The 22,092-nt window shown below is 42.5% G+C and overlaps 1 protein-coding gene across 1 annotated transcript in view; it reads right to left on the bottom strand.

The window, feature by feature from the left end:
• Positions 1-3,827: 3,827 nt before the first annotated feature.
• Positions 3,828-22,092, bottom strand: part of Mfap3 (microfibril associated protein 3) — a 24,298-nt gene continuing 6,033 nt past the window's right edge. The window contains exons 2-3 of the mRNA XM_090321048.1: positions 14,442-14,582; positions 3,828-8,193 (exon numbers count right to left, since the gene is read on the bottom strand). Coding sequence (XP_090177174.1) covers positions 7,430-8,193; positions 14,442-14,582 — 905 coding nt within the window. The 3' untranslated portion in view covers positions 3,828-7,429. The remainder of the gene's footprint in view (positions 8,194-14,441; positions 14,583-22,092) is intronic.

Genomic DNA, 22,092 nt, shown 5'->3' on the forward strand with positions numbered 1-22,092 from the left:
TATGGAGACAAAAATCAGGGCGTCCTCAAAGCTTTCTGGCACTTGGCTCCAGAGTTCCACAAGCAAGCAGAGTTATTTGAGTTCACACAGGGGAGGTGACCATGGATACATGCAAAAAATAAAAGCATCTATATTACAATCGGAGTCAATACAGAGTTTTTGAGAGACACTGGTTCCCTTAGTATACTGAGATTGCAACTCATGGAAAGTTCAGACATGTAGTTGACTATCTCTAGCCTTCAAGGTTAAGTTGTCAGCCCTTTCACCCAGCCTTCTAGGCCTTTCTAGCACTCAGCACAGGAGGGCAGCATTCCAGTCTAGCTCCCTCCAGAGTTATCTGTTTTTCAATTCTTCCATGGCCAGCTTTCAGCATTCTGAGGCAGTATTTCAACCACTTAAAACCTTGTTCTGCTCAGCTTCAGAGTTCCCCATACCTATTAGTGCCACAGACTACAAACACAGTAAAAAGAGATAACACTAGACCTTTAAACAAAATAGCTAAATACATTCGAGTACAAGTAATTTAGCACTGCTACTTTAAGGCAGGAATAACACACTTTCTTGATGTCATTTCACAGACTTTTTCACAAAATTTCCAATATAGTCCTGGGCTGGGAATGTGGCTTAGTGGCAAAGTGCTTGCGAAGCATGCACGGAAGCCCTGGGTTCCATTCCTCAGTATCACAAACAGAAAAAGCCAGAAGCGGCCTTGTGGCTCAAGTGATAAGAGTCTTGAGCAAAAGAAGGGACAGTGCCTAGGCCCTGAGTTGAAGCCTCAGGACTCACCAAAAAATTACCTTTGTGCCCCCCCATTTTTTTTTGCCTGTGGCCAATTCTGATCTTGAGAATTTGTCCCCTGTAAAAAATAAAAAAGGTTTCAGCTTAGACTGGGCATGCGGTTGGTCATCACAATGTCAGGGGGTATGCAGGAAAGAGAGAGAAAGAGACAGAGACAAAGAGACAGAAAGAGACAGAGACAGAGAGGAGAGAGACACTGGTGGGTTGGTAGGTTGACTAAGTTTAGTTCGGTCAAAATATTGGGGTGCTATGCTATGCTGAAGGTCAGGCAGGAGTCCTGCTGTAAACACTAGCTAGCACCATAAACCAGACCCCGTTTTCCTTCCTTAGTTTCCGGGTTTCCCTTCCATTCTCACCTCCCACTAGCAGGGCTATTAGCCCTTCACTCACCAGCTCCAGAAATGTGATTTTCATCAGACCTCACCTCTTCCTGGAGAAAACTGCTACTGTCAGGCAAGGGCAGTTACTGGAAGCTTCTAAAACAGAAATCCAGGCCCATGTAGTTCCAGAGGGACAGAAATGAACTTGTGAAGGGCTGGAGTCCTAGGAAGAGCCAACAGTCTAGCTAGGAAGACATTGTTCTGGGATTTCTGGACTCATCCCACTGGCAGGCCAGCAGCTCAAAGCTCTGCCTGGCGTGGCCTCTAATGGGCACCACCTTCCATTTCCAGTACCAAAGGCCATCAACTTCTATGATGTCACAGCCAGCTTTGCCATGGCAGCAGATGTCAGGTACTGATTTCATTCTCAGGTGGAGTCAGCTGTTGCAGAGAGGTAAAAAAGAATAAGAGGAAAAGACTAGCCACCAGGTCACAGCTTGATGAGCTGACTGGATGCTAAGATCACGTGAGATGGAGCAGGTTCATCTCCACACAGGCCTGAGCACTAAGGACCAGGTACTGTTACAGGGCTGGATGCTTCGTGGACATACAGCAGGCTAGAAGTACCCACAGAGCTTATGACCTGGAGAACACTGAACTAGTTAATAACAGATAAGAGTTGAAGAATAAATAGCCCAGCATCTTATACTTCAGGGAACAATTCTCAGGCTATGGGAGGTTCCCATGGTAACACAAGTCAATAGCCAGTCAGTAACCCACTCACAAAGCCTCTTTCCTGGCACACTTTTCTACTCCCCTACTTTCCTGGGGTCATTTCCAAACTGTACTTTTTATTTTCGTAGCTGGTCCTGGGGCTTGAACTCAGGGCCTGGGCACTGTCCCTGAGCCTCTTTATGCTCTATCACTTGAGCCACAGTGCCACCTCCAGCTGTTCTGAGTAGTTTATTGCAGATAAGAATCTCACAGACTTTCCTGCTGGGCTGGATTCAAACCATGATTCTCAGATCTCAGCTTCCTGAGTAGCTAGAAATTACAGGTGTATGCCATTGGTGCACAGCCATTTTTTTAAACTTATATAAAAATCCTTGTTTTTGGAAGTCTTTCTAGGGCAACGGAATCTAAGACATTTTGACAATGAAAGCCAAGGGTGGAGAAGCAGCTAGAAAGTTCTATATATCCTTGATGGCACGTGTTAAGCCCCTGCCTATAAGTAGACTTTCTAGGAGAGAAATACATTTCTTGTTGTAGTAAGCCACAGTTATTAGGTTTTTACTCCCCCCCCTTTTTAGTTTAATACAGGGTCTCCTATGTAGCTCAGGTTCTTCTCCAGTTCACTTTATAGCCCACACTGGCTTTGAACACAAAATCTTCCTGCCTCAGCCTTCGTTGGGAATTACAGGTGTGTACCACCATGCCTGGCTGTAATTAAGTTTTTATGGTGTAATTCTGAGAGCTAGGGAAACTTTTGAGCTACTACAAATGTAGTTAATCACCAGCTGGACATGGTTGTTTAACTTGCTACTGAACACTGCACAGTACCCAGTGTTTTCTTTCGTGTTATATCTAATCCTCATGGTATTTCTACAAAGTAGGTATTATCGACTCCGTTTTACTGAAGCTTAGAGAGGCTGTTTCACCATGATTACAATTGTGGCAACAGGACTCCAAGATCTCCAAACAAAACAGGCTGGATTTCCTCCTAGAGCAACTGAGTCATACTTCCTATCAGCATTTTGTTTTTGTTTTTGGCCAGTCCTGTGAATTGAACTTTGGGCCTGGGTGCTGTCCTTGAGCTCTTTTTTTTTTTGGTGGTTGTTGTGGGTCATGGGGCTTGAACTCAGCCTGGGCACCGTCCCTGAGCTCTTCAGCTGCAGGCTACCACCCTATCCTTGAGCCTCACTTCCTGTTTTCTAGAGGTTAATTGGAGATAAGAGTCTCAAGTCCTTCTGTACCTGGGCAGGCTCTAAACCTTAATCCTTAGATCTCAGCCTCCTGAGTAGCTAGGATTACAGGTGTGAGCCACCGCACCCGGCCCCCTGAGCTCTTTTTAATCAAGGCTAGCACTCTACCACTTGAGCCACTTCTGGCTTTTTCTATGATTAATTATAGAGATGAGTATCTTATGAATTTTCCTGGGCTGGCTTCGAACTGTGATCCTTAAATCTCAGCCTCCTGAGTAGCTAGGATTACAGGTGAAATCACAGGTGCTTGGTTTATTCGTTGCCTTTCTTCTGTGATCAGGTTCTATTACCAACACTTGCATCTACAGAACCGCATCCTTCCTCTACCAGAGATACTCTTTCAGGCTGCCAAGGTTCATAAGACTTCATACATAAATGTCTTCCCCCAACATGTACTTAATCCTATCACCATTAGGCCTCTGATTGAGACCCTTATCTTTTGTAAGAATGTTTCAGAAGTGAGACATTATAGTGCTTGGGCCCAGAGCAGACATCTATTATCTGCAGGCATGATATGGTCAAGAAACTCTTTTCACTATTGCTCAGAGCATCCAAATTACATAGATACTTCATAATAGATGTAATGTGGCCATAGTGGAATTACATGCAAATCATTAATACCCAATTCCCGCACATGTAAACATACACTCTACAGAACATCTGACAAATATACTCCATTGAATGTTTAATAAGTGCCATTCAACGTTTTCCATAAAAATAGACAAAATTATAGCACAAGTTGTTTATTAGAATGCTAACATTTACACATCCTCTGAACCTTATCAAAGAATGCTTATTTACTTTTATGCAATGTATTGGCAATTTAGAAGTTCTGTGAGCACTTTCAACATTCCTGGCCTAGATGAGGAAAGACTGTATTCTCTTACTGGAGACTCAGGAAATGCAATACATGAGTTATAATTGCTGCTGTGTGGAGACAAGGCCAGCACTTAGGAGAAGTTGGATTGTAGACAAAACATGCAGTAACTTCTGGAACACTGGAACTCAAGTCTGATCTAGAGTGAAACCCCAGGCAGGGTATAGAGGACAGATGAGGGAAAGTACTGTACAGAATGGGATTTGACCTGAAAATAGATGTGAAGGTTGGTATTATGAAAGTGGTGGATAGGAAATAGAAATGCCAAGGGGCTTGACTATCATGAAGAAAGGTCTAAAGCCAGGTGGAATGGCAAACACCAGTAATTCTACCGTTTGGGAGACTGTGATAGGAGGATCCTGAATTCAAGGCCAGTTTGGTTTAACTAGTGAGACCCTGTCTTGAAAGCATGGAGGAGGGGAGGAGGGGGGACTTGGAGGTGTGGGTCAGTTGGTAGAGTGCTAGCCAGTGAGTGAAAGTGTCAGGAACTGAGTTCAAGTTCTGACACTCATCCCTCCCCCACAAAAAGGGGAGGAAAAGAATTAAGTCATAATAATAGATACACCTCTGAGTGCCGGCAATTGCAAAACTGACCATAAACAGGAGATCAACTCAAAGGGTATATGTATAAGCTACCTAAGAAGAAGATACGTGTCAATTTTTGGGAAATTGGTGTCACAAAACTATTTCACTTAAGGATGGTTTGGTTCTTCTATGAGAATGTAAAGTGTATGTATGAGACAATACGCTTATTGTAAATACATTTTGTTGGGGGCAAGCATTTGTTTATTATAAAATTCAGCAAGATAAAAATATAATTACACCAGAGACTGTCAAAAGACTGTATGTAGTTCATAGGTCAAGTTCAAAGTTCAAGGCTTTTACAAAAAGGTGCACCTGATAATTACAGAAGAAGAGAATTGGTTTAACAGAGTGGTTCTTCCCCTCCCTCCTCCTAAAAAACTAGCTTCACTGCTAGATGCTGGTAGCTGGTGCCTATAATCCTAGCCACCCAGAAGACTGAGATCTGAGGCCTGAGGTTCAAAGCCAGCCCGGGCAAGAAAATCTGGGAATCTCTTACATGTATTTAACCATCAAAAAGCTGGAAATGGAGCTGTGGCTTAAGTGGTAAAGGGCCAATCTTGAGACCCAGGTCCCAAGTTCAAGCCTTAGTACTGGCACAAATACAATGAACAATAACCAAAACTAGCTTTGCCAAGTAATAACCAGCACTTATTGAATTCTAACTTACTTAATGGCACTACAACCTGGAAGACTATCAATTAGGTCATCATATATCATATGTATATATACATGTATATATTTATATGTATATACACACACACATACATATTGTGGTTCTGAGGCTTGAACCCAGAGCTTTAAGCAGGACAGGGAAAGCACTCTATCACAATAACCCCATTTCCCTTTTGAGACAAAAAAGAAAAAAGCCTGTGCTATATTATAGCTCAGGGTGGCCTTGAACCTACTCCTTCTAAGGGCTGAGATTATAAGCATGTACCACCACACCTAGCACCTGCAAATTACATTTCTAAAATACCTGACACAGGATACAATGTAGCAGCCTATACTTAATTATTATATAATACTAATTGTGCAAGCTTAAAGATTGTTTTCAGTATCTAGTTTTTTCCCTACAGTACTGTTTTTCTAGGACCTGAATCATTCATTGTCTTCTACCTTCTGGTTCTAAACACTAACATCCCTTTAAGAACAAAAGAAGTAAAAACAAACTTTAATGTAACAAGTTCCAGGCTAGGAAATGGCCTCAAATCTGCTAGGAAAGGACTTCAGGAACAGAGGGTCTGACTTCCCCCCACAAACTACTTTAAAGATTTCTCATGGCTATTTGAAGAGAAACTCTGTGAAGGAAAGAAGGCGTTCTATGCTCTAGGATATGCTAAAAGAGCCCTTGTTCTCATAATCCAGTGAATGAAAACAGCTATCCTTACAGAAATACACATCTAGGAGTCAAGGCAGGCTTTGGCGAAATGACTGGGAGCTGGTTTGGCTCTGGAGGTTTCCATGGAAACAGCGTGAGACAGAAAAAGCAGCATGATTATCTTTCCGTGGAAGCTCATGCTGTCCAGAGCAGAGGGTATCACTTCTAGTAAGTCTGGACAATGAGACACACAAGTTCTACTGGCTATAATTTGATTGGCCTGTCTTCCTCTGATAACTGAACCCAGCATTCCACCCACAAGCCTCGAGTTCAAGTAATGCTTCCGTAGCCAGGAATCCAATGAAGCATGAAGTGACAAATTGAGCTCTACAGCTGAGTCCTTAAATTTTTATGGCACCAAGCTTCCTGAAGCTGAAGAAACGATTTTGGACAATATGTACAATTCCATGATATCAGATTTCAGCCAGGCAAGGAATGCCATCGTAAGTGTTTATTGCACAAAGTTGAACTGGGTAGCCTTATCCATTTTTCTCCTCCTTCATGTTTAGGTGATTCACGTATGAATTTTAACACGATCACAGCCCAAACATATTTATCTATCCTTATTTCATAGAAGTGCTTCTCAGAGAGCCACAAAAGCAGTCTTACTTCAAGATTATGTTTCTGAAACCCACTCAAACTACAAACTAATCTAAAGAAAACAAGCAAAGACAGAGAGGCATGCGACTGTCAGCACCATTTTAAGACCACAGAGGGCAAGAGGGTTAATTGAAGTCTGAAAAGGAATGGGGTTTAATCCTAGAAGGAATCCCAAACATACAACCCACTTGTAGAGTCCAGTATTTTTTTTTAAAAGGGGAAAGCCCTAACAGAATATCAAAATCTGTGATTTATCAGCGGCCGAAGGTGTGATATTGTTCTAAATGTCATTCTAAGAGTATCAGCAATATTCTTTCTCCAGATGGCAGACCATTGGGGAAAAAAAATACCTAGATCTCTGTATGCTATGCACAGATGTAGAATGAACTAGAACATAGAACAGTCTGGTCTTTCCACACTGAGGGACTAAAACCTCCAGGGAAAGGTTCACTTAAGAGGTGTGCTGAAGATGATTATGGTTTAAAGTGGCCAGGTGAGAAGTTACCGGCATGGAAACAACTGAAAATCTCATCCAATTAAACCTTTCATCTTACTAATGGGAAAGCTCAGGTGTCAACAGAAGTGTTACCATAGACGGGGAAAACTGTTATTATTTTTTTCCCCCCATATGGTTTTTCCCTCCCTCAAATGGCCTTTCAGTTTTTAATGTGTTGCTTAAGGAAGGTCAAGGAAAATGACTATTAGAAATATCAGGAAAGATGCCACGGTTTTACAAAGATTTTTTTTTTTTTGGTAATTTGTACTGTTTTTCATATGCAAGGGAAAAGATAAAAAATCCCAGTCACCTTTTGGTTTAAAAAAAAAAAAAAGCTATTTTCTCTAAGAAATGGGTTCTTTCCTGAGCGGCTGTGGTTGGTATGGAGCTGCCTCACAGCTGTGAGTGTTCACAAGTCCCCCCTAGTTCTTCAGGGGGGCTGAAGTGACTGCTGTCTTGAGAATCCGTGCCAAGGCTCTTGGTCTCCGACTGGAGGTGGACCGACACCTGGACTGCGATTTCCTGGCCTGGCTCACTGAGGGAGCCGTCGTCGGAATCTCCTCCGGGGGAGGCACTCCGTCCCATTTCTGGGTTGATTACATAGATGCCCCCTTGAGCATCCAAGGCCGGTCTCTCCTTGATTCTTTCGCCCATGTCATCGGGGTCGTCCACTCGGACGGCTTCAAACATCTCCTCCACGAAGGCCCGGCAGTTGAGAATCAGGGGCGGGAGGGGAACGCTGCGGGCCAGTTCTTCGATGTAGCGCGCAAACTCCATGGTCTTAAACTGGGTGACCTTGGCCAGCTCCAGGGTCTTGGCGGAGGTGATGATGGGGATGCGTTTGGCGATCTCGAAGGCTTTCTGCAGCTTCTCCGCCCCTTCGGTCCTGAAGAACTCGTTGATGGCCTTCTCGGTCTTGCGGAGATGGCTGCTCATCATACACAGCCGCGTGACGTTCAGGATGAGCGTGATGGCGAAGGCGATCAGGCACACCACCATGTAGTAGAGGCTCATGTCGCCCGAGGTGAAGACCACGCGCAGGGTGAGCGCGCGCGAGGCGCGCACCGGGGAGGTGACGACGCACCTGTACAGCCCTCGGTCCTCGAAGGCTACGCTGGTGATGTTTAGAAAGGGGCCGGAGACCAGCCACTTCCCACCTGATAAATCAACAGAAATTAAAACTATATATATATATATATACACACACACACACACACAGATATATAGCATAAAATCTATCAACAAACATGCCAATGGCCTCTTCCAAGCCCCACCTTTTAAATTGATTCTTATGTTTGGATGGGTGTGGGGCTTGAACTCAGAGCTCTTTAGCTCGGGGGTAGTGTTCTACCCCTTGAGCCACAGCACCATTTCTGGTTTTCTGGTGGTCTTTAGTGCGTTTCTCAGATCGCAGGCTCCGGAGTAGCTAGGATTACAGGCCTGAGCCACTGGCTCCTGGTGCCACTTTTTTTTTTTTTTTTTAAATAAAAGCTATTTAACCAATTGGTTAGATCCCACTGTTGGTTTAAATCACTCACACACACTTACATATACACACGTTATATCTACTGCCAGAATTTAATGAGCCTGGAACTTTAAAAAAAAAAAAAGTGAGTTCTTCTTCCTTGGTGACACTAATAATTGTCATCATTTCCTTTTGACTGCTAGACATAGAAAGTCTTTCAGGCCAGGTGCTAGTGGCTTATGTCTGTAATCTAGCTTTTTTCTGTTTTGTGGGTCATGGGGCTTCAACTTGGCTTAGGCACTGTCTTTGAGCTCTTCAGCTCAAGGCTACCACCCTACTACCCAAGAGTCCAAGCCCACTTCCTGTTTTCTAGAGGTTAACTGGAGATAAGAGTCTCAGGTCCTTTTGTGCCAGGACTGGCTTTGAACCTTGATCCTCAGATCTCAGCCCTCCTGAGTAGCTAGGATTACAGGTGTGAGCCACAGCGCCCAGCTATAATCCTAGCTTTATAGTCGGCTGAGATTTGAGGATCATGTTTTGAAGCCAGCTTGGGCAGGGAGTCTGTGAACTACTAAAAAACTAGAAAGTGGAGCTGTGCTAGCGTTGAGAAAAAGAGCTCAGGGACAGTGCTCAGGCCCAAAGTTCAAGCCCCATGACTGACCCCCCCCCCAAAAAAAAAGTCATTCAGGGAGACAGGTATGTCCAAACTACTCAATGAATAACTCTTAAAGAAACATTTACATATGTATATGCATACAATTTCTGTCTGTACAGATACTAAAACAGGGTTGGGAATGTGGCTTAGTAGTAGAGGGCTTACCTACCATGCATGAAGCCCAAGGTTTGATTCCTCAGTACCACATAAACAGAAAAAGCTGGAAGTGGCACTGTAGCTCAGAGTAGTGCCAGCCTTGAGCAAAAAGAAGCTCAGGGATAGCACCCAGACCCTGGCAAACAAAAACAAAAACAACAAAAAACTAGATATGGAGATATATGTCAAAAATATAAAGCATATACTAAGATATACTTCAGAAATACGAAACAACCGTTATTTCTGGGGTGATAGATTATCATTTCAATTCATTTTATTTAATTGTGCTGGCCTGTTATTTTTTTTAAATGAGCAATTTTTTGTGTATCTGTTCAATGACTAGCAAATTGGGTGTGCCTTGTACATATGAACTTGCCTTGCTGGGAAACATTTGTTGGTGTTATCTTGTTTTTCGGTGAAGTAATTAAAGCACAGCCAAATGATATATCTCAACATTTTGGCAAAGAGAATCAAGTTACCCTTTCAAATGCCTAGGCTTCTGTTTTGTTCGTCTCTTCCCCATCCCCATCTGCAAAATGCATGAGCAGCACGCGCACACACACACTGAGACTGGGACTAAAACTATCTGAGCAACGTTGTTGCTCATGGGCTGGCATTCTACTACCTGAGTGAGCCATGCTTCCAACCCTGGGTATCAATTTTAAATCTAAGACTGGTTCCTTTTCATCCATATATGAGGGTATTGTCAGTGAGGACACATGTGTAGGCAGTATAAAAATATATGAGAGGCTAGGAATGTGGCCTAGTAGTAGAGTGCTTGCCTACCATCCATGGAACACTGGGTTTGATTTCTTGGTACTACATATACAGAAAAAAGCCGAGATTGGTGCTGTGGCTCAAGTGGTGAGCGCTGGCCTTGAGAAAGCTCAAGGACAGTGCTCAGGCTCCGAATTCAAGCCCCAGGACTGGCAAAAAAGAACACAAAGCACATTGTGCACCAACGATGACTCAATAACCTGCCTCTGCCTATACAATTCCCAGCTGTGGGTAAATTACCAGACTTTGTCCACACAAAACCATTGAAAGATGGAGTGGCATGGCTTAGGATGCAGCGAGAGTCATTGGGGTAATGACTGAAGGTATCCAAGGGGGAATTGGGAGAGTGCTTGGTAAGTATCACTGAGTCACTAATCTGCAGAAATACTTTGTTAGCTGGGTGCCCGGTGGCTCATGCCTGTAATCCTAGCTATTCAGGATGAGATTTGAGGATCATGGTTTGAAGTCAACCTGGGCTAGAAATTGAGACTCTTATCTCCAATTAACCACAAAAAAGCCAAAAGTGAAGCTGTGTCACAAGTGGGAGAATGTGAGCCTCGAACACAAAAGTTTAGGGACAGTGCCAAGGACTGGGAGGGTGGGAAGTGGGAGAAAAAAAAAAAAAAGGTTTCAACAAGAGTCTAGGGGTCTGAATTATTTTAGGGACAAATTAATATGAACTCTGGATTGTGCCCACATTTTAAAAACCATAATCAAAATTGATCTAAATTCTAGCTATATTTTTTAGTAGCCATCACTTGATTAATGCAGAAAGAGGAAAAAATAAATAGCTATAAACATAGCCATTATCCTATTCTATGAACTCGGAGCTATGAAAGGACATTCAAAGGAATGCTGAACTTCACAGACTCCATTAATCAACCAGTGTACAACGACCATCAGTGAAACTCCAATTCACTTGCTGATAATAGCTCAAGATTTATGAACCTTACACTAGACTGACAGGCTCTTTAAATTCCTCTCTCTAGAGATTCATAAAGCTTAATACAATTTTCTAGGGCTGCTGCTGAAAGCACCGATGATAGATGTTAGTGGTTTTCAAAGTTAAAAAAAACAAAAACCAAACCAAAACAAAAAACGAAACAAAACAGGAAAATGAACTGCCATTCAGCTTGGCAGGTTTTGTCCTAAGGTTGTTTATGCAGCAAGTCTACACAGAATAATCCAAGTCTCAGATGTGTTTCTTCAGGCTATTCTACAGAAAGGGGAGGCAGGGGACTAGTCTGGCGAGTCCAAATATGGAACCCCAAATAATGTTTGAAATATACATTCTGGGGACTGGGAATGTGGCTTAATGGTAGAGTGCTTGCTTAGCATGCATGAAGTTCTAGGTTCAAGTCTTCAGAACCATAAAAACTGAAGTGCTATGACTCAAGTAGTAGAGTGCTAGCCTTGAACAAAAGGAGCTCAGGGACAGTGCCTTGGTCCTGAGTTCAAGCCCCAAGACTGGGGAAAAAAATACATTCTGGGTAGCACTAGGGACTCTAAGAGGATTGGTACATTTTTCTTTTTTCTTGTGCCAGTCCTGAGACTTGAATTCAGGACAGTAGTGCTACCCTTTAGTTTTCTCATGCATGCTAGGCAAGCACTCTTAACTTTCAGGAGCTGAGTGACTTCTCTTATGCTTAGCGTGTGAATACCAAAGGAGGAGTTACTAATTACCTCCTCTAGTAGTTTCTATAATATGAATAACTGACATCCTTTATATTTCAAGAGGCTAGACTTTTTCAGCCAAAGAAAACCCCAAACAACAACAAAATCCAACAAACAAAATAACAAAAATTAAGGGGGCCTTTCCAGGGTGATTAGTTTGTAGAGATCCCAGAATTTAATTTTCATCTCTGGCTTTTCACACAATCCCTTTTGAGGTACATCATAGTTCAAGAACTCACTACAAATATCTTTTTGGTACTGATTACTAATTCACAGGTCCACAAATACAATAAAATGAAAACCTATCAAAAAGTAAATCTTAGTTGATTATCTTATTTATGTAATTTTCTTTTCCTTTGCCAGCCTTGGAGCTTGAACTCAGGACCTGGGCACTGTCCTGGGCATTTCTGTTCAAGAATAACATTCTATCACTTTCTGATTAACTGGACATTACTGTAAGAAATGGTTTTGAATGGTAATGCTCAGATTTCTCAGTCTGAGTAGCTGCACTATCCTAATTCTCAGAGGGACTCTAAAGTGCACAGATTTACACAGTAGAAACCCCCTTCCTCATCTGTGGGCTATATTCTTGAATTCAATTGGCTGCAAATTGGAAATAAGTATTCAAGAAAAAAAATGTTCTTGAACATGTACAAACACGTACAGGTAGCTGGGTGTGGGGGCTCACACCTGTAAACCTAGCTACTCAGGAGGCTGAGATCTGAGGATCAAGGTTCAAAGCCAGCCTGGGCACCAAAGGACCTGAGACTCTTATCTCCAATTAGCCACTAGAAAACAGGATGTGGGGCTTGGCTTAAGGGTAGAGCGGTAGCCTGGAGCTGAAGAGCTCAGGGGCAGCATCGAGGCCGAGTTCAAGCCCCATAAGCCCCCCTCCCCCCACACCCCCAAAAAAAAAGGAAGAAAAAAAAAAAGAAAAAAGGGAAAAAAAAAAAGAAAAACCATGTACAGGTATTTTTCTTTTTGTCATTTAATACAGTAAATTCTTTGCATAGAATTTATACTGTACTAAGTATAAATAATCTAAGGGGGACTCAATTATGTATGGAAGTACCTCGGTACAGTGTACCCTTGGTTATTCATGGGTATAGGGTACCAAGGAGATTGACATTTGACAGGACCCATCCCAGAAGACCACACCAGACACAATCACATATAGGAAAAGGAGTTTATTTGCCAGCTGAGGCTGAGAAGGCCACCTCCCCCATGGGAGAGGGAAAAATGGCACCTGTCCTTTGTTCAGGGTCCAATTTATTGTCAGGGGGACTAGGGATGGGAAGTACCGGAAGTCCTCTGTGTGCACCCTGGCACATAGCTGGGGCGGGGTTTTCTGACTGTAACAGCTGCCATTAGGCAGCATTCCCATGATGCAGCTGGGGGCCAGGGCTAACATGGGGCTCACGGAAGTGAAGTGGGGGAACAGCCAGTTGCAGTTAGGTCTGGTCAGATCAACTGGTTTTGTGGGAGGGGCTGATGTTGAGAAAAATCTGTGGGAGCTCAGGATGCCTAGAGTTCAGTACACCACTGATATATCCTGAGGATATATCACCTAGAGCTCTCCTGCTATCTTTCAACAAATCTAAAGTTCTTATTCATCTCTTAAGCATTTTACATGCCCTATTTTGTCTTTGGAAGATAATCGTGTGTGTGTGTGTGTGTGTGTGTGTGTGCGCGCAGACTTACTGATCCTAGGGCTTGTACTCTGGGGCCTGGGCTCTGTTAATGAGCTTTAATGTTCTCTGCTACTTAAAACCACAGCTCTAGACTGGGAATGTGGCTTAGTGGTAGAGAGCTTGCCTAGTATGCATGAAGCCCTGGGTTTGATTCCTCAGTAGTATCACATAAAGAGGAAAAGCTGGAAATAGTGCTGTGGCTCAAGTGGTAGACTGCTAGCTTTGGAGCAAAAGAAGCTCAGGGACAGTGCCCAGGCACTGAGTTCAAGTCTCAGGACTGGCTTTTATGATTTTTTGGTAGTTTACTGGAGAAGAGAGTCTCACGGACTTTTCTGCCCGGGTGGCTTTGAACCGTGATCTTTAGATCTCAGCCTCCTGAATAGCAAGGATTATAGGAGTGAGCTTCCAGCACCTGGCTAATTTTTTTTTTTAAGTCCCGCCAAATCCCTTTTTGCTGGATGTATACACACAAATGAGATAGATGACATCTCTGGCTGTAAGGGTATACATTGTAGCCTCACTTACCTTTAGCGAAGAAGGAATGCAAACTCACATCAAGAAAATAACTGTCATTTTGTTGAACACCTTTTACATTTATAACTATCCTTTTTTTTGCCAGTCCCGGGGCTTGAACTCAAGGCCTAGGGTCTTGTCCTTGGTTTTTCTCTACCACTTGTGCCACAGCACCACTTCTAGATTTTTCTGTGTACATGGTACCAAGGAATGGAATCAGGGCTTCATGCGTGCTAGCACTCTACCACTAAGCCACGCTCCTGGCCCACTATTCCTTTTTTTCCCCCCCTTTTTGGTTAAATAATTCCTTTGTTCTTTTTGATAGATAATAATCTGAGGCCGAGGCCTTTCAAGAAACTGTATGCCATTCCTCCTGGCATTATGCCTTTGAATTTCTTGATAATATGTGTCATCAAACAGAGAAGAAAGGACATGAAGGAAGAATCTGGATGCATTATACTCTGATACAATTACCTCCACCTCTGCCATCCAGCCGCTGTCCTTTTGAGTTGTACCAACGCACGTCTTCGTGATGGTCGACCGTGAGAAGACACTCCATAGAAACGCTAGTCCCCTCTTTGGCTATGATGACGTCATCACCGGAGTGGGAACTTGCTGAGAATTCAACACGTGGGATAAAGGATGTATTATTGTCCAATGTCTGATTCCCTTCTGGGGAAGCCATATGGTTGGAATCTACATCTTCCCAAAGGAAAGCAGCTGGCATAATCACCACTAAAATGAATAGGCAACAATGTGGCTTCATGGGAGAGAAAAAAAAACAAAAAACAAAAACCAAAAATCTTGTTTAGATTTAGAAAACGCAAAAGCAGTGCTGCTGTAACAAGAGCACAGTAGGGAATGTACTGCTTGGTAAAGAAATACTCCCAAAACAAACAAAACAAAAGAAGGAAAAAAAAAAGGTAGATCCAAGATATGTTGAAATCTTCACAAGATTAAAAAAGAGGTAAGTTGAGATGAACCTAAAAGAAAGCCAGATATAAGGTTTAACGAAGTGAGACTTATAATGGGGTGAAATTGTATTTTCCAGAAATGAACAGATAAGAGACTGATTAAAATGACCGGGTGCCAAGTGGCTCACGCCACTCAGGAGGCCGAGATCTGAGGATCACAGTTCAAAGCCAGCCTGGGCAGGAAAGTCCACCAGAAAACCAGAAAAGTGGTGCTGTGGCTCAAAGTGGGAGAGCACTAGCCTTGAGCTAAAGAGCTGAGGGATATTGGGAAGGCCCAGAGTTCAAGCCCCACGAATGACAGAAAACACTCCCCTCCCCCAATCTCACACAGAGATGGTAGAAGCTGTAAACAGGCACAGCCCTGGCAAGCAACATTCTTGCTGTGGGCTTTCTGCTCTCTCATCTGTCAAATGAGGAACTGGATGAGACACTCTCCCTAAGGACAATTCTAGCTCAGAAATGAGCTATAGTTCTGTTTCACAATGACAAATTCTATACCTCAGGGAGCCAATGAAGGCTAAAATACTTAGCCTTAATGATCTTTTATTTCAACCTATACCATTACCATCTGTTGTATCAATAATGTAAACCAACTGTTTCATCATAGTAAAAACTATGGAGCTCAACATTTGTGTAGTCCCACTGCATATATAAATTAAGCATGAGTAATGCAGAGATGCTTGAGGTGGATTTTTATCTTAATATTAGAAAGGAAATTATATTAGCTACATAAACAGAGATAGTGCCTTCTCAGATAAAGGTATTTTCCATTAGTAGTTTCTTCAGAATTAAGAGATGAACACAGTATATTTAATAGCATGTAGGAAGGCCAAATTTCTAGCTCAAAGCCTAGTAAAATTGGCTAAGGGAAGAAATGACAGTTTAAGTATGCAGTTGGTAGAAATGCAAATATAAAAGTACAAGGAAAGATTATTAGACAAACTTAAAAGAAGCAAATATCATGAGTAAAAAGCAAAACAAAAGCTCAGTCTGAGTCTTAAGTGTTTATGATTATCTTGCTGCTAATTCGTTTCCCCTTTAAATCACTGGCTCTTTCAGAAAGAAATTTCAATTTACACTTGTATAAAATATGGGATGAAATGCCTAGTTTTATTCTTATAAAGGCTCAAGATAATTAGTTTTGGAAATGACATTTAAACTGTTTATACTCATCAGAAGGCTGCCTGATCAAAGAACATAAAGCAATGGATCGTTGTATTTTGCCATTAAACTCCTCCAAGTCTGAATTACAAGCGGTTTTAAATGTCATTTAATTTTCATTAGCCCTTGAAAGAATGGCTGAATAATGACAATAAATAATCTTTGAAATCTTTAAAAATTAAAGGGTAGACTATTGAGAATAAAAGAAGACTACAGATCTTGGCTCTACTAGCGGGATTAAACAGAGGCTCATTTCTATTTTTTTTCCCCTAAAACCTTACTCTAATGACACTGAAGAAAACAAAAGATTTGAGCACTGGAAGGGATTTAACAAATTATATAATCTTAATTGTAAAGTTTATTACTATTAGCTAGAAGGTAGTATGAGAATCTGGATGAAATTCTGTTTTCTTTCTTATAGGAAGGGGCGATACAGGCAGAGAATATGTAGTATTAACTGTAAGCCAGCCATTGTGCTTGGCCCTTGACATGTAAGCTCCCAGATTATTATTATTATTTTTTTTTTTTTGTGCCATCCTGGGGCTTGACCTCAAGGCCTGGGTGCTTCCCCTGAGCTTTTGTGCTCAAGACTAGCACTCTACCCTTTGAGTCACAGTGCCACTTCTGGCTTTTTGGTAGTTGATTTGAGATACAAGTCCTATCTGGGCTAACTTCGATTCACAGATATCAGTTACTTAAGTAGCTAGGATTACAGGTGTGAGCCACTGGCTCCCTCCCAGCCCAGATTCTTTATACTATAAAGAATCAGTCTGACCACTGATATGGCTTTGCCTTTGATTCTAGACAAATGGTTCTCAATGTTAATAGGCTCCTCGGGTGCTGAGTGTTCAAGGCTTGCCCCAAGATTGATAGGGAGTTCCTATGGCTTCCTCTCAGCAGGCGTTTTCCAAACTCCATTCCTTCTACAGCCATGAGTTTTCTTCTTTTGGCTGTCTCTGGGTACCAAATAATTGCCATTTGTGTTTTTCCTTTAAGTCAACTTACTTTGTTTCCATTCATGTATCTAAAAGCAAAACCCCGGGTCACTTATTTTGTAGATAAAAGTAACTGGATTCAGGTACCTATGGCTCATTTCTATCATCATAGCTACCTCAAGAGACTGAGATCTGATGAGCAGGCCAGCAGAGAGGATGAGACCCTGAGTTCAACACCCTGGCACAAAGAAGTAACTTCAGATAACCATGATGAAGACAAAAGCAGTGTTAAAAAGTGGACTGCTTCAGGCTGACCTAGACGCCTGCTCTTTCTTTAGGGAAATAAACCAGAATCAACCCTGGATCCTTAAAGAAAAAAAATCTCCATAATGTCATTTTCTTCTACTATCACCTTATTTCCTATCCTGATCTCTCTTTCCTCCCTACCTTTCCCCATGGCTGAGTCTTCTGAACATTTCATCTATTCAACAGGATCTCTACTGAGAACCTATGTGTGCCAATCTCCTGTTCTACACATAACACTTTCTTTTCTTTTCTTGCCAGTCCTGGGGCTTGAACTCAGGGCCTTGGCACTGACCTTGGACACTTTCTGCTCAAGGCTAGTGCTCTGCCACTTGAGCCATAGCACTACTCCTAGTTTTTCTGTGTATGTGATACTGAGGAATGGAACCCAGGGCTTTGTGCATGCTAGGGAAGCACTCTACCAGCAGGCCATACTCCGGGCCCCAGATAACACTTTCACAAGCTTAGTCTGAGAGGATACAGACACTAAATACACACGAAATATACTCAGCACTCCTCCTGAGGCTCTACAGGATGCTATAGAAGGACTCAACCTGGATACCTTCCCTGTGAGGTATTCAGCAGACCTGAGGGTAGACAGGGACCCAGGATGGAAGGACCACAGTTACAAGGCCAAAGCCATAATGGAGAATCACTGGCCAGGAGGCTTTCAGGAAAAAACCTAGGCATTGAGGTGCTGACAGTAGGTCTTATGATCAAATTCTGGTAGGCAGAGAAGGTTGGCTCTGAGTTCTGATTCTGTAGGTAAAGAGACCTAGGTCTGACTCCAGACCCAATCCAGGATGGATTTGGGAATGACAGTGACTGAAGTGAGTAAAGGAGATACTTGCCCAAGAACTGAAAGGCTCAGGAGAAGGAAAGATCTCCTGTGGGAAGAATGTCTTTCCAAGACCAAGACATCAAGTATAGATGAGTAAATTGTCCTCCTTGCTTTTAGATCCTACAGTACTGGGGTAGTAAACAGCCTCTAAATAAGAGGACTCATGGACAGGCAGACTCCTGTTGGGGATGTAGCTCAGTGATGAGACTTGTTTTGTGCCAATGCTGGTGGCTTATGCCTGTAATCTTAGCTACTCAGGATCTGAGGATTGCAGTTCAAAGCAGCCCAGGCACAGGAGTCCATGAGACTCTTATCTCCAATTAATCACTACAAAACTTAAAAGTGGACCGGGAGTTTGGCCTAGTGGTTAAAGTGCTTGCCTTGCATGCATGAAGACCCGGGTTGGATTCCTCGGTACCACATACATAGAAAAAAAGCCGGAAGTGGTGCTGAGGCTCAAGTGGTAGAGCTCTAGCCTTGAGAAAGTCCAAGGACAGTGCTCAAGCCCTGAGCTCAAGCCCAGGACTGGCAAAAAAAAAAAAAAAAAAAAAAAACTTAAAAGTGGCACTGTGGCTCAAAGTGGTAGAGTGCTAGTCTTAAGCTGGAGAGCTCAGGGACAGTGCACAGGGCCCAGAACTGAAGCCCCACAACCACCACCACTACGAACAATAAGAACAAAAGGTATGTAACAAGAGAAGCATCAGGAAGTATCACGATGCTTGTTAAATCCAGCACCCTTTTCATCTTTCTGCAATGCAGAATGTAAGCTTTACGAGGATCACAAATAACCAGAAATGTAGATGATTTTACCCTTGAAAACCATCCTGAATATTGACTGAATTATTTTGAGAGAGGGAGAGAGATTGTAGCTGTCATCCCTAACAGATTGCCTTGTTGCTGTTCCTGCCAACTTGTGAGAGAAGAAATATTTCCATTCAGTTCCAATTCTCAACAACATAAGTAAATAAGGAAGTAATATGGATGATTTCCGTTCTAGTGGCTTAATATCAACTTGGCTGAGGAAGCTGCTGTTTGCAGAAATAGTTCTGGGAACTCAAAAGGAAAAAAAAAAACAAAAGACAACCAGCCACTGATGCCCAGATGGTATTGTTTTTATAGCTCATCCACTTCATTCTGCCTGAACACTGGAAAAATCAAATGGGCATACACATCAACAAAGTGGCATTCTGAATTGGCAAGGAGAAAAGAAAGAAAATGAAGAGACTTGATAGCATGAATCTATCCAATGCAAAGAACAAGCAAAGTTGTTTGGCTTAAATTCAAGTATGGGTAGAGATATTTATCACATAAAAGAAAATAAGCGATAGTCAAACAGATAGGACTGTTTTAAGGATCACTGATTTACAAGTTTCAGATGAAAATAACCCATATCCTTCCAGTAGGATCATTGAGCCACTGCAGAGCTCACAACTAGCATTTGAATAGAGTCAGCACAATATATTTTCTGGCACACTGTGAAAGAGCTTTAGTAGTTATTTAGAGCTTTGCTTGAAATCTAAAATTATTTCAACCAGATCTATGACTTTCATCCTTTGTACCATAAACATTTGCTAAATTTGTCCTTCAAGGACAAAGACACAGATGAAATAGGTTTGGATTTATCATCTCTCCACTCCTATGCTCAGTACATGCACAGTTTGAATTAAGTCACATAATTGTGTGTGTGTGTGTGTGTTGGTACTGGGCCTTAAACTCTGGGCGCAGGCACTGCCTCTGACTTTTTATCACTCCAGGCTAGCGTTCTCTACTATTTGAGCCACAGCTCCACTTCAAGGATTTGGTGGTTAACTGGAGATAAGACTCTCAAGGACTTTCCTGCCCGAGCTTGCTTTGAACCATGATCCTCAGACCTCAGCCACCGACTAGCTTATAGGATTATAAGTAGGAGCCACAGGTGCCAGGCACATGTCTACTTTTGTAATCTCATAATTACAAGACCAATTGGCTGAGTGGTTAGGAAAACGGACTTTAAAGTCAAGAGTGGTCACCCCTGGGTGAATACTGTGCTGGAATGGCTTTAGTTTTTGTATTCGTTGAACAAGGTTATTAACAGTAACTAGCTCATAGGGTAGTTCTGAGGATTGGACAGATGTGAGTAAATTCTAAGCTATGCTGTTTTTATTCCACCTGCTAGATGAGTTTCAATTACGTCCCCATTTCTCACTATCCATTTAATTTCTAAATGGGTTTTCCTGACTCCAATCCTCTTTTGATGTATTCGTTTACTATTAGAGGTGGTGGTCCTAAATTCAAGCAAGTCAAATTAAAGAATCTATGGGTGGCTGGATGCTGGCTCACACCTGGAATCCTAGCTACTCAGGAGGATGAGATCCGAGGATCACAGTTCTAAGCCAGCCTGGGAAGTCCATGAGGCTCATCTCCAATAAACTACTGAGAAAAAGCTGGAAGTGGTGGTGTGGCTCATGTGGTGAAGTGTAAGCCTTGAGCAAAAGTGCTCTGGGACAGAGGCCCCAAGACAGAGAGGGGGGGAGCGAAGGGGGAGAGGGAGTGAGTTTTCACTATCATTCCAGTGTAGAGCCTGGCACTGGTGGCTCACACCTGTAATCCTAGCTACACTGAGGATCATGGTTTTGAGCTAAATTGGGCAGGAAAGTCCATGAGACTTTTAGCTCCAATTAACCAGTAAAAAGCTGAAAGTGGAGGTATGACACAAGTGGTTAAGTGCCAGCTTTGAGCAAAAAAACCAAGCGGGAGATCCATAGTTTAAGCTCCATTATAGGAAAGCATGTATACACATAATTAAATTAAAAAAGAAAAATTCCAGTTTAGCACCCATAATTCTCCAGGAGATTCAAATGGCATAATAAGGAGCCACTGCAATGCATGCATGCACAAAAGGGCTTGCCGACATGGATTTAGACGTCTGATAGGAGGCTGGGAATGTGGCCTAGTGGTGGAGTGCTTGCCTAGCAAGCACAAAAGCCTTGGGTTCAATTTGTTATCACATATACAGAAAAAGCTGGAAGTGGTGCTGTGGCTCAAGTGGTAGACTACTAGCCTTGAGAAAGCTCAAGGATAGTGCCCAGGCTCTGAGTTCAAGCCACAGGACTGGCTAAAACAACAACAAACCCAAAGAAGTCTGATATGGACTTTCATGGCTTCACAGTCACTAATTAGGCCTTTTTTTTTTTTTTTTTTTTTTTTTTTTTTGCCAGTCCTGGGCTTGAGCTCAGGGCCTGAGCACTGTCCTTGGACTTTCTCAAGGCTAGAGCTCTACCACTTGAGCCTCAGCACCACTTCCGGCTTTTTTTTTTTTCTATGTATGTGGTACCGAGGAATCGAACCCGGGTCTTCATGCATGCTAGGCAAGCACTTTAACCACTAGGCCAAACTCCCAGCCCACTAATTAGGTCTTATGTGCTCCAGTTGTGTTAGCTTTCTGGATTGGTTATTGATGATCATAATACCTTTCTTTGCTTAAATTCTACAGTCTTTTAAGCTCCAGTTCTGGCACAATAGTTTAACGGCATTTATTTTACTGCTCTTTTTAAATAGCTTCTCACCTGTGAGACTCTTCAATGAAACACGCACACACAGACACGCGGATGCACACACACACAAAGTGAAGCTGTGCTAGGCTTGAGCACAAAAGCTCAGGAGCAGTGCCTAGATCTAGCGTTCAAGCCCCAGGAATGGGGTAGAGGGGAAGTAACAGCCACCAGTTAAATGATAAGATTAAAAGGCTAGTCATAGAGTGGCCCAAGTCTATAATCCTAGCTATCCAAAGAAGTTGAGATCTGAGGATCCATATTTGAAGCCAGCCCAGGCAGATAGATCTGAGACTTATCTCTAAATAAAGAAGGTAGATACACATAAGAAACCCAAGAACAGCAACAAAATGGTCCTGGAGATCTGGCTCAAATGGTAAA

The sequence above is a fragment of the Megascapheus bottae genome, chromosome 29 (genome assembly GCF_031878675.1).
Source record: "Megascapheus bottae isolate mThoBot1 chromosome 29, mThoBot2.hap1, whole genome shotgun sequence".
In the NCBI taxonomy this organism is placed as follows: Eukaryota; Metazoa; Chordata; class Mammalia; order Rodentia; family Geomyidae; genus Megascapheus; species Megascapheus bottae.